This window comes from Corella eumyota, chromosome 1 (assembly GCF_963082875.1).
Source record: "Corella eumyota chromosome 1, kaCorEumy4.1, whole genome shotgun sequence".
In the NCBI taxonomy this organism is placed as follows: Eukaryota; Metazoa; Chordata; class Ascidiacea; order Phlebobranchia; family Corellidae; genus Corella; species Corella eumyota.
In genome coordinates, this window is record NC_137490.1 from 6,141,026 (window position 1) to 6,154,179 (window position 13,154).

A 13,154-nucleotide genomic window follows, 5' to 3' on the forward strand; every position below is an offset into this window, starting at 1 on the left:
CGCTTTGTAACTTTTATTTTGACGTCAAATGCCAACATTTAAAAATTTTAGTAGCAAAATCGCGCGTCATCGATTCAAAAATGACTTTAAACTAATCCCACAACTATGGGTATGGTGTTGTGAAATTAGAAATACGGTTAAACGTGTAAGCATCAAATCCACGATTGTCATGGCAACTAATGTTGTGACGTAACGAAATAAAACATTGTTGACGTAATAACGCTTCCCGACCACGTGAAAAACATCTCGTTAATGCTAGAATGTGATTTTTAAAATTCCAATGCATGAAGGACTTAGCCCCCCGAAATCGCCTAGGCTAACTGCGACTATGATGTAATAAAGAGAAACGAAGTTAGACAGCGTGGGTAACAGTATCACGTACGGGTAAGCCCCATTTACGGCGTGACGATGCATTGGGCAATTAGTGCGTACGCACGTATTCTAAAGATAGGGACGCACCCGGTAAAATAGACTTGATTTGTTTTAATTATGTTATTTATATTTTCTTTTTTTAATCTTTTTGTTACGATTTTTAAATGTACCGTGTCTAAATTCAAAACACGACTAGCAAAATCAAGTCAGTGCAAAAACAATCGTGAAATATTGTATCATTGTTTTGGGTAATACGTGAATTGGTCTTTGAAAAAGTTGTTTAGTATATTAAATGTGACGTGATTACAATTCGGACCGATACGTTTTAAATATAATTAACACGAAGGGTAAGGGGTGATTTTGCCTCGTTATTAATAATTTTACGTGATTCACAGAAAAATGAAACCCAAAACGAAACGGGGAAATTTAAACGGTTTCCTAAGGGTCAAGGTGGGAACTTTAATAACATCATCAATATTAGTCATTTTATATTCAGCCATGCGTAGACTTAAAAGTTTATAAAGACTCGTTTTGAGTACGAAATATCATTCCTAGGGTCGAAGATGACTTAGGTAAGGCGAATAAGAAATCTTGTAACGTTTTGGAGAAATTTTTCATATGGGTTAAATACTTAGAGGAAAATCTGAGTATCGCTTATATATTAAATGCAGCGTTTTCATAACCCGCTTTATTTTTATGAATTGGATCATGACTGGCCGAGGTTTTGAATTAGACATTGATACCTTCGCTGAAATAAAAGTGCGAACATTCCCGCACCTTCATTACGCGAGTTTTTGTGTGCATAACCGATCATTGAGCATCGTTGACGCGGTAAAGTAACAATAAGCAAGCGCAGGCGAAAAATTGTATCAATCAATTCCTTTCTACACACACGCACTCGAACAGCCAACCAAATTATAACGAGAAAAAATGACAGAGACCGCCGACGTTTAAAGATTGGAAGGGCGGCGAATTTTCGGCATTAAAAAAGTAAGTGTGCAGCGGCCGGTTTGCAGTGATGATTTCGTATCTCGGGCAACTGTCTAGTTCAGACAGCAGCTTATCATGTAATGCAGTACGTGCCGTAGTAATTAAGGTGAATTCCTATCTTTAGAAAAATCTTTAGTAAAAAAGAAAGTTCTAATTTGGTCATTATCAAGTTCGAAAATGTTTTATGTTTATTAAAAATTAAGAACTTGCTAATAAGCTTATTAATGAGCGAAATTATCTTTCGATCTGTCACGTATTAGCTCCGTCCGATACACAGAACAAAGTATATGGATTACCATCATAATCTTGAGTAATGCTCGTTACGGCTTGTATTATGAGGCTTGTTGTTTATTTCCTAAGCAAAGTGCTAATTACACGCAGGGCGTTTTGATATTTACGGAAGGTATAGAATAGAAATACTTAACATGACTACCCTTCGGGCTCTGGATGTAGCGCGCGAAACCGCATCATTTAGTATACAATGTAGCTCTTTTAAAGTCGAGAACGCAAGAATTTTTTTTGCTTACCTTTAAGATGTAGTATCATAATCCGGTATAAATTTCCGCGCAGATAATATTCGATGTCAGTCATGTCTTTCATAGCAAGCGCTGTGTAGCCTCAGTGAATTTTTAAATAAGATTTACCGATAGAGCTAAGTATATAGATCATTACGTTACGAAAATTGGCAAAAATGTATTTGTGTAAAAACTACAAACAATATTGATTTGCAATATTTTGAAATTAATTTAGATTCTTGTAATGTTTTTATAAGCTTTAAATATTTAATTGTTTTTTTTTTTTAATTATTAATTACAGATTATTATATTTTATAAAAACAAAACGTTGCTAACCATTTTGTTTTGATTCAATTTTTAGAAAGTGTGTCATTAAAATTTGTTATCATTGTTTTTTAAACTTGAAATCAAAATCAATTTCCAAAGGCTCCGCGGCACGCGTATCTGCAAGAAAGTACCGAGAAACAAATATTGGTCCAGATAAAGCCTGTACTGTAAGCGCGTGCGACTCAAGTCCAGTGTTAGAGCGATAAGCCACGAAGAGATCACTAAAGACCGCCTTTCTTTCTAATCGACTCTCCCGCTTACTCAAAGGTGCGATCAGAAGCGAGAAATCCATCACTCTTCAGTTTGCCGTACGGAGTAAAGACCTATCTACAACTATTAATATACTGTCAGTCAAAATAAACTTAATACAGCATGCCTACTATTAGCAACGTTCAGGCATATTCAAGCACAGAAATAAACAGCGATGTTCAGGCAACGCCTGGTAGCCTCAGTTCATTGTTACTCGCCGTGTTAGCCCGTATTCAAGGAAAGGCAGTGGCGGGCCCAAGTGGACAGCAATCCCCGTCATACACCCTAGAAGGCTCGATGTCCAGAGTTTCAGCATCAGAAGTTAAATCAATGTCATCGGGCAAACGAACTTGGAGAAGACCAAGTGGTGCAGGAAAAAGCTCAGAAGAAGAATCGATTCCCAGCCGGCTTTCGGTCGACTCGTTGCCGCAGGTTCATAGCCGACTTCCCGATCCCGCATTATGGAGTAAATTACAGCAAGACATCGACAGCGCCGACGTAGACACAGAAATGTACACCAGAAAATTAAATGTGGATAATACCGACACCGAAGCTTCGACAAAATCAAAAAGGAGTTTAGCCGAAAACCCAGCCTTGGAAGGCATTTTACGAAGACGACAATTATATTGCAAAAATGGATTTCACATTCAAATTATGCAAAATGGAGATATTCGACGAACACGTGATGACCATGACTTAAACGGTAAGCATTAAAAAAATTACAAAAATAATCTAACTAAAGCATTTATTAAATGGCATTCATTGAGAAATGAATAGTTAAAAACGCATAGGAAATGGGTTCATCAGGATAGGGGATTATGGTTTGGTACGAGTGTGTAGTTAAGTTAGAAAACAGGCTGCTCGTAAAATCGTACAGAATAGTTAAATAATACCGCGGCGTGGCCCTGTGTGATGGCGTAAGGATCGTATTTATGACATGCATTCGCGCCCTACATTGTACAGCTAAACTCATAAGCGTCACCGACAAGAAACATAAATCACTTTTTGATCGAATCATTAAAAACCTGGTGCCCATAAAAAGCTACGGCTTGCAAATTGAATCCAACTCGGCCTGTACGAAAGGCGGTAATGATAAACCAGACGTCGTAATTTCCATCCGCGAAAAGATAATGCGACTTCACAAAGGCCAGATGACGACCTGTGTAGAAGCGTGTTATTGAATATTAGCGAGCACTATTGGCATCGGCACGCAAGCTGAAAGTAAATTTAGACAACACGCTACAATTGAATCCGTGAGAACTGCGTAAGAGCTCGGTAAATGAGGGTTTCACTAGTTTAAAACACCCCACAAATCGTGCATACCTTATTGAAAATGCCAGAGTGTTTTTCGTCGCGTGTCGTGCTAAAAGTTCAGGTGGTAGGAATGTGGCCAGATGTCGCGAATTAAAGGGAATGCGTTTTTTTGAAGTTTGTGAAACAAAATAATAGGCCCACACTCTCTTTTAGAGATGGTGTATAGGCAGGCCGATTTAACCCGACAATAGCACAAATTACACCCCGAGTGCCAATTTCTTATTTAATTTTCCCAATCAACGTGTCCAGGAGTTCTTCGTCTGACGTCATAGATCACGTGATAAGGGCTGACAGCCCAATGGTAATTTGCGCAAATTACCGGCCTACGAAATGCAAATAGTCACTAAACGAAGACAAATTATCGATATCGCCCCGCGGCAGAATATCGTTCGGCGATCGAGCAACAGTAACATTCGTCGTTATCGGTCGCTAATTGGCGCGCAACAAAACACAGGTGATTATTTCGCTCGCAAACTTTCGCTTTTGCAAAACACATCGATCATATTCCTTTTGTGCAAATCGAGTAATTAGTGTTCGATTGCTACCCACTGTGTTATATGTTGCCATGTTTGCACAAGGAGTGCTCAGGGCGAAACTGCGAGTTCTGATACTACGTGTTGTCTCATTAGCAATTCGTGGCATCGTTGATAGCGCAAGATCGCTGCGTGCTCGCGAACAATTAAACATCGATTCACCCCTCTCGGACGATCGCGTATACACTTCATTAAAACGTCATTAACAGAACGGCGCTGGTTTCGTAAAACTTAAGGGGTTGTTTTTCGTGCCTCCTCTCGCTTGGATAGAAACCTGACCTGATATAACCTCGTTAAACAGTTTGATCTCATCAGCGGGATACGCGTATTGTTTTTATTTAATTGAAAGAGGTATTAGGGGATTTTGAAAGGTATTTAAAATACTGAGAGAATGTTATAAAAGGCGACTTTTCGTGTTTCAAACCAGTTAATTCAATTGTTATATTTCAATACTTAAATGCGGGATTGTTTTAATTCAAAACACCTGACAGCCAATCCCTTTGATCAATCCGTGTTACAGCCTGTAATTGACGTCAATGCGATCTCAATTAACATGTTTTAACATTCCTTATTTATTTTATTTCACAGCCATACTGGAGGTGATTTCGGTGGACGTTGGTGTGGTCACGATTCGTGGAGTTCTAAGCGGAAATTATTTGGCTATGGACAGCAGAGGAAGACTTTATGGCACGGTAAGCTTTACAACTTATATTCTGTTATATGTATATTTTTTGGTAGAATCCGCAAAAATAAAAACCAAATTGCCTACCCAGTTTACATATAGCTAACTGTTGTTTGTTGATGTTATTTAATCCCACTCACGGCGACATATTTCTAATAGTATCAAATATCACACGAAAGATTCGCTTGCCACCATCTATCACTCGGTCTAGCACATGTATTTAAAATGGCGGCCTCGAAAAAGTTGACTTAAAGCACATCGCTGACGTTATTCAAAATCGAAACAAGTCACACGGTTTACGTAAACACCGTTGAGACTGTGTAATTTGTTGTTTTTGGCGTGTATTGCGACTTTAAAAGGCCAGGCCCCTTTGCGGGCAATCTATTTGACTTCAGCGACACCGAAACGACCCCTAACGGACGTTAAGTGTAGTAGGTATCAAACAAAGTCGGGTAATCTGATATGCACCGTGCCCATCCATCCATTCGCGGCCTTGCTCTATTTTTGGTGTTTCCCACGAGCGCGTGTTAGAAGTAATCGACATCGGGGTCGAGTGGTTTAAATTAGCGGGCACGCCTAAGCACGAACCTCGCAATTGATCAATTTATTTTTCGACCTTCATTTATGCATACTTACATTATAGTATTTACACTGTTTTAAAATTTATTTTAATTTATTGCAGGACCGATACACTAAAGATTGCCGATTCTACGAAAAAATTCAAAAGAATTATTACAACACTTACTCATCTGTGTCATACCAAGATGGCAATGGTGGTCACTGCCTAATGTCGCTCGGAAGTCGAACGCATAGATCCCGCCACGCGTGCAGGACCAACGAAAATATAAGCCTAGCCCACTTCCTTCCAAGAGCTGTAGATCCGGAAAAGGTGCCACGTTTATATCAAGGCATTCTTTACTGAACTCCCCCTAGCCCTTTCATAGCCCAATAACGACAAGACTGGGTTCTGTGAATATGATAAAAGATAGGAGAGGAAAAGAGATATTTTAACAACTACTACACGAAGATGATTTAAGCTCAAGGCATCTACAGTGTTAAGACTAATCAAGATTCAGCACCTAACTTTATTGTTCGGACACCTCCACCAATGCTTGCCAGCACATACAAACTATATTGTTATGCTTATTGTAATCATATTTAATACTTACACCACCGACGCGGCCGGGAAAGGCTTATTTCTTCAAAAAAATCACAGAAAGAGCACCCAGTACCATATTTTATGCATTGTTATCATCAGCACAATGTGCACGTGTTTATCCCATTAACCAGTGGTATTTTGTTTCTATCAACGATTAATTTGGTATTTAAAACTAATATCTAAAACTAAAAAAACAAATTGTGTTAATTGTGAACACTAAATATTTTGCTTATTGATCTCTTGCCCCATCGTGCGGCAATGAGAAAACTTTTATTTGCGCACGTTTCTATTAATTTTTGATAACTATTTATTGCTTATATTTATAACTTGCACCTTTTTAACGAAATAAGCCAAGTGTGTGCGTCGATAGCTAATTGTTAGCTAAAGACTGCTGCACTGGGTAAGATTCTGTATTTTTGTTTTATTTTCACCGCGTCCAAGCCTGTCTTGTTATTATTTTATTAGAGTTTCTTTTTCACGCTGCTTCAATTACTTATTTCAAGTCGTCGCATTCTCGTTCGTATTTTCTTCTATTACAAGATTTTTTATTAACTTGCCACTTCCTATGTTTTATGCAGTGACAAACCAAATAAAAGAATAAACGCAAAATTAAATCTACTTGTGAACTTTTCTGTCTTTTGTGCAAATTAGGAACAGTTGACTAAACTAACAAGTTATTATTAAAAAAAATGCTTGAATGTACGTTTAATAAGAGTTAAGGTGCAATAGAATGTGTAGGTAACAGGACTGGGTTAACTAAGTAACGTAGTATGCACTTGCAATATGCTTTGCAATAGTAAACAGCCAAATTAAATAAATTGCATAAAAGTATTATCAAAAAAATAATACCAAAACGAACGTTTGTGTTGAGTAATATTTGGTAAATTTTTATCAAAAAATAATATTAAAATCGCCGATTGTGGTGAGCAATATTTTTAACGTTAAGGCCATATTCGTTTGGGTGTGTTTTAAAAATGCGGTTTGAAATTAGTAGGACAGTATGTTGTTACATTTACGCGATAACATTAATTGATAAAAAACAATAAGAAGTAGAAGTATTGTCAAAAAATAAAATAAAAGGTATCGATTTTAGTGCGCAAAATTGTTAGTATTAATACTGTTTTACGACTAGCAATTTGTTGCAACCAAAGCACGGTTAATGTTTTATAGTACCCTGTACACGAACAAATAAGTAAAACTGCATCCCGTTTAGCTAATATATTAACAAAAGTAATTACATTTGTAAAAAACTACACCCTAAAAATGATAACTTAAAGTTAAAGATGTAAATCTATATAGTTTTTTCATTATAAGGTATCCGCCGATCTTACTAAAAACCATTTGACTGAGAAGTCATTTAACTGCTAACAAAAACTGTAAAAACAGTGCAAGAACATATTTGAGCAATTCGAAAAACAGGTTGGGGTTGAAGTAAAGAAATAAAACCTTGCCTACACCCAAAAATACGGTAGAGTTTTTAAATAAATCTAAAACATCTCGGTATTTACCTTGTCAACTTGTGGAACTATTAGTATTAAAGATATTTATTTTATACGCAAATTAACGGTTTTTCTAAGCTTGCTTTTATTTTTAAATTCATTTAAAAGTTAAATACACGTAATAGCATATGGCTTAATAAAAAAATTATTTAAATACGTCGTCGCTATTTTGCAAAATGTTTTGAACGTCATTACGTGTTGTTTACTGTTGTTACTTTTTGCGTCAGTCTGCAACGTTTGTTAGAGACTAAAAAATTATCAGTCACGCCCAACGTTAATAAGAATTTCCCTAATGAAGATTGTGTAAACAAATAATAGATAGTTTTTAAACGGCAAATAAATAAAAGAATATTTTTAATTTTAAAAAGTTATAATTATAAACTATCTAAAGTTAAATAACATAGGTAGTTTGTTTTAAGATAACAATCACCCAATCTCGTAAATTAATCGTTTTGTGGTAAGATTTCAGATCTAAAGGTCGTCGGACTTTAATCGACAATACATTCTGACATTTAATATTTCAGTTTTAGAATTTTAAAAATTACGATTTAATGTGTTATAAATACCATTTTGTGTTAGCAATGGCTAGAGCTTTATGTTAACTTCATTATATCTTAAGAACACAGTCTACTAAAACAGATGATTCTTTTTGCAATTAACACGTATTATACTTTTGTAGGATGTTTCCATGATCTGATCACTTTTTTTAAAACATGATATTTTTTTACTAATTATTAAGTTAAAAAACTGTTATTTTTAAGTTCGTTAATAAACTAAGAAGCTTGGTAATATACCTGGAGGAGTATGTGGATTTGAGAAATAGTAATTATATACAACAACCAACAGACCAAACAACATCAAAATGTCCAAAAATAGACTTTCCCCCCAGCCACCCACCCAAAATACCCGGCCAGTAGTAAAAGATTCTCCGAATAGCATTCTTTACAACAAGATGGAAAGTCTAATAAATCAGATGCAAAATGAACAAATAGGTGTTCCAATAAAAACAGTCAAAAGCTTATTGACAAAAATCCCAGATGTTTTTAGTGGCGAGGACTTGGTTCAATGGCTCATAAATCACATCGACATATTAGAACAAGATGAAGCTATTCATTTGGGATCATTAATTGCTGCACACGGATATTTTTTCCCGATTGATGACCATGTTATTACATTAAAGAATGATGGATCTTTTTATAGGTTTCAGTCACCGTTTTATTGGCCTTCCAAGGGTTGGGAACCAGAAAATACAGAGTATGCTATTTATCTTTGCAAGCGCACAATGCAAAATAAAGCACGGCTTGAGCTAGCAGATTATGAAGCTGAAAACCTTGCCCGATTACAAAGAACTTTTAATAAAAATTGGGAAGATATATTTGGCAGAGCAGAACTGGAGGCAAAACGAGATAGAAAGCGAGAAAAAGTTACGCGAAAAGTTTGTGACAGCCAAGAACGTGCATTTTGGGATGTACACAGACCTGTCCCAGGCTGTGTTAATACAACAGAGGTTGACATCAAAAAAGCTTACTGGTACAGGGAAAGAGGCAAAAAATCCTTGTACAATTCCTCACCAAGAAAGTCATACGACAAACAACCTGCAAATGCACCCAGTGATGTTGAGACTGAAGAATCATTAAAACTTGAAGTTAGTAAGTTAAAACGACAACTTGATAGGCATTGCTTAAAAATGTCTAAAGTAGTTGAGACCATTATTGCTTACATTGACCAGCGGGCAGATTATGACCCATTAATAACTAATGTTGAACCTTCCAATCCCTGGATTTCCAATGAGGAAACTTATTGGACTGAAACCCGTGAAAAAGACATAACTGTCAGAAGAGCAACCCGGTGGAAGTTCTCTTTCGAAGAACTGTTAAAAGACAGCCAAGGAAAAAAAGAATTTCGAAAATTTTTAGAAAAGGAAATCTCGGCCGAAAATTTGGATTTCTGGCTGGCATGTATGGACCTTAAACTTCAACCTGTAAAGAAGATCAAAGAAATTGTTAAAGGTATCTTTGACGAGTTTTTATCAGACGATACTCCCAACCCAATTAATGTGGACTCAAAAATTAAAGATGCCACAGTTAAGAACATGGAAAATCCCGACCGATATTGCTTTGAGGAAGCACAAGAACATATTTATCATTTAATGAAAAGTGATAGTTATGCCCGCTTTTTAAAATCAGACCAGTATAAAAGCTACTCTTTCATAAAGAAACAACCTAGTAAATTTAACAAACTAATTCCCAACCAGTTAAATCCGCTTCACAATGACTACAACCCTCTACATAGTTCTGAATAACTAAGTTTTGTTTATTTTTTTTCTTGAGAATTCAATTAAGTTGAAAATTTTGTGCTTCCTTTAATATATATTTAATTTCTGTATATTTATGTTTTGTATACAGATTCATTTTATTGTGTTTTAATGTTGAAATTAAAAGCGAAATTATGTACACAAAGACTTTTTACACTAAAATGAAATTACTTTTTGCTTAAATTATTTTCCCATGCAAATATTGCATGTTTATTACATTTTATTTATTGTAATGTGGTCAAAATGTCTTGTTTTTTTTTTTCAATCATAAAACTTTGTTTTATCAATAATTTACTTTTTATTTTTTATATTAAATTTCGGTCAATCAAAAATAACTGTGTGCTTTTGCATGACATTTTTTGATCTACCTTTTTAAATGCATAATATTTAATCATTTTTAAATAAAGTTTCCTCAAAAATCATGTATTAAAGATAAATATTGCTTTTATACTAAAATTAAATTATTATTATACACAAAAATAGGTGTATCATGTTGTAGATACAAATATGAGTTTGATGGTCTTTCAATTTATGTTTTGACCTGATTTAAATTCAGGGCTTTTATTATTTTTTCCTTCAATGTTTTTGTTTGTCACTGTGTTAGTAAATTATTTGGAAACTTCAATTTTTAAAAGCTTTTCAGTGTTTTATATAGTTTAAAATATGTAATCTTTAAATTAAATGTGTAAATGAATTCTATAAGTACTTGCACAAAGTTTTGAGTACACCAATTTTTAAAATTTATTTTAAGGTTTAATTTAAAAAATGTATGGCTTTATTCAAAATATACAATAAAATAAAAATCTGAAATAAATAATTGCAAAGTTTTTTTGTAATAATAATTTAAAATGTTATTTGTTAAGTGTTTGTTTTTAAAATACAACATTAAAGGGTTTACTGAGACACCAAAGTTCGCCTAAATCAAATTTGTAAATTTTTCTCCAAATTTTTAACATTATTACCTCTGCCCCAGGTATATATTTGTATTACAAGGCTGATGCATTGCGAAAATGTGTTTTTGTTTTGTCATTATTTAAAACTTTGTATTGCTTTAAGTTAAAAAGAATTTTATGTATTTTTTAATATATTTTAGTGCGTTGCATATTTTACATGAGCGCTATAAAAATGAAATTACTACTAGTAAAATATTAAATCAGACAAGAAAAAATATTTAATTAAGCAAGGGAAGTTATTTAATTAATCGAGAGTAAGCGTAAAATCCTGTTTAAATGTCATTTCCTTTATAGATAAACCACATAGCATTTGATTGATTTATCTAATTTTAAAATTTGAATTGTAGTCTAGAACGATTTGTTCATATTTATTTTTTTACCTGTCTCGATATCTTGACATTGCTTTTAAATCCAAATTTATTTTTTTTATTTCTAGTTTTGTAAGGAAATTTTAAGATAATTAAACTAAATATTTGTGCAACTCATAGATATTGTTTAAAATTATTTTATGCATTGATTTAAAGTAATAGACACAGTGCTTAAATTACAAGCTATAGAAAAATTAAAACAATAATGATGCTGTTATGATTAGGTTCAACAATTACATTTTTTTTATTAAAGGAGTAACAACAATAATTCTTTAGAGTTGAACTATTTGTTTTCCAATGTTTCCCCCATTCATCATGGACACAAATGCATGACCAGCATTTGATAATCCATTGACAATTGTTTCTCTGTTTTTAATTTTGTTTTGCTTAAAAGCGTTTACAAGAAATTGTATAGTTAAATTAAATTTAGATTGATAATTCAGCACCAGGAAGCGTTCGCGACTAATCATGTTCTGACTCACTAATGCAGCTGTTTGACTGGACAATGGTGGAGGATATGGCTCATCGGTATTATATTTAGATATTTGTCCGCACAGAATTATGCAAGAGTTTTTGTTCATTTGTGATATGACAGCATCACTTATATTACCACCGACATTATCGAAGTAAACATCGACTCCATTGGGACACAGGGTTTTGAGTTTTTGATCAACATTTTCTGTCTTGTAGGATATAGCAGCATCCAGTCCTAGCTCTTTTGTGAGATAGTTGCATTTTTCTTGAGTTCCACATATACCAACTACATTTTTGCAACGAAGCAGTTTAGCGACTTGACCAGCAATTGAACCACACGCACCTGCTGCTCCACTAATTACAAGAGTTTGGTTACTTGAAGAATCTATGTTGGCTCTCTCCATAATACCAATAGCTCCAGTTAATCCACTTATTCCAAACATACCCAGGAATAAAGATGGTGGTATGCCTTGTTTAATTTTTCTGATTTGGCCAATAGGCAAGCAAACTAAAGCTTGCCATGGCCATTCCATTCCAATTGACATAACAATATCGCCCTCTTCATAATTCTCACTATTGCTTTTAACCACAATTCCAACACCAGGTCCTGATAAGGTAGCACCAATAGCCCATGCCTGAACATAATCTACCCCACTCTCTTCATTCATCATGCACCTCATGTAAGGATCAACACTCAGGTATAAAGTTTTCGCAATAACAGAATCATCTTTTAGTATTGGGTCATCACAAATTTCAAACCCAAAATTAGATTCTGCTGGTGATGCATTAATACCAGGACGAGATTTTAAATATACTCGATTTTGGCTTGGTGCCTCTTCCATAATTAAACATTAAGGTAATAAAAAAAAAACTTTTTATTAACAGATAAATCTGATATTACAAAAAAAACATATATAATATAATTTATATTTATAACATAAACACTAATTAAAAAATAAACAAATAAATATTTATAATTCAGAGCTGCTGGTTGTTTCTGTTAATAAACTTTTCTCATAAATTTGTTTTTTGCGATAAAAATAGCCAGCAACTCCAATAAAGAAAACACAACAAACCATTAAAAAATAATCAACAGAAATAAAAGCTTTAAACCCTTTATCTTCCATAAAGGATCTTATATCACGCTTGTCCTTTTCTAAAACCGCATTGGACTTATACTTAATCTCATCTGGCACATCTTCTATTTTTTTATATTTACCCAATTTCACAAGAATTATTTTATCCAATTTATTTAGTTTGCGGACCTTAGTATTTGCTTCTTTATCAGCTTTGATCTTGTCCATTAAAATTTCATTGTAGGAACTTTTTTTGGGTCTCGAAACTTCTTCAGAAACAACGGACGAAGGTGTGTTCAGGTCAAAGGAGGATTTAAATTTCTTCACTG

At 34.3% G+C, this 13,154-nt stretch overlaps 3 protein-coding genes across 3 annotated transcripts; 2 read left to right on the forward strand and 1 right to left on the reverse strand.

Annotated features, from left to right (window-relative positions):
- Positions 1 to 2,249: 2,249 nt before the first annotated feature.
- On the forward strand, positions 2,250 to 6,721 carry LOC145763439 (fibroblast growth factor 16-like). Its single transcript, XM_082574883.1, has 3 exons — positions 2,250 to 3,156; positions 4,889 to 4,992; positions 5,665 to 6,721. Exons 1-3 carry the CDS (start codon positions 2,577 to 2,579, stop codon positions 5,902 to 5,904), a joined length of 924 nt encoding a protein of 307 aa, XP_082431009.1. The 5' UTR covers positions 2,250 to 2,576; the 3' UTR covers positions 5,905 to 6,721.
- A 1,602-nt stretch (positions 6,722 to 8,323) lies between these two features.
- On the forward strand, positions 8,324 to 11,035 carry LOC145763437 (regulator of G-protein signaling 7-like). Its single transcript, XM_082574881.1, has one exon. The coding sequence runs from the start codon at positions 8,503 to 8,505 to the stop codon at positions 9,940 to 9,942; it is 1,440 nt and encodes a 479-aa protein (XP_082431007.1). The 5' UTR covers positions 8,324 to 8,502; the 3' UTR covers positions 9,943 to 11,035.
- A 373-nt stretch (positions 11,036 to 11,408) lies between these two features.
- LOC145763438 (prostaglandin reductase 2-like) lies at positions 11,409 to 12,666 on the reverse strand. Its single transcript, XM_082574882.1, has one exon. It carries the CDS (start codon positions 12,589 to 12,591, stop codon positions 11,548 to 11,550), a length of 1,044 nt encoding a protein of 347 aa, XP_082431008.1. The 5' UTR covers positions 12,592 to 12,666; the 3' UTR covers positions 11,409 to 11,547.
- Between the last annotated feature and the right edge of the window lie 488 nt (positions 12,667 to 13,154).

Bases quoted from the DNA above. Each gene is read 5' to 3' on its own strand.
- LOC145763439 (XM_082574883.1), top strand. From the start codon at position 2,577: ATGCCTACTATTAGCAACGTTCAGGCATATTCAAGCACAGAAATAAAC. The intron at 3,157-4,888 runs GTAAGCATTAAA...TTTATTTCACAG, and splicing joins TGATGACCATGACTTAAACG to CCATACTGGAGGTGATTTCG. The intron at 4,993-5,664 runs GTAAGCTTTACA...AATTTATTGCAG, and splicing joins GAGGAAGACTTTATGGCACG to GACCGATACACTAAAGATTG.
- LOC145763437 (XM_082574881.1), top strand. From the start codon at position 8,503: ATGTCCAAAAATAGACTTTCCCCCCAGCCACCCACCCAAAATACCCGG.
- LOC145763438 (XM_082574882.1), bottom strand. From the start codon at position 12,591: ATGGAAGAGGCACCAAGCCAAAATCGAGTATATTTAAAATCTCGTCCT.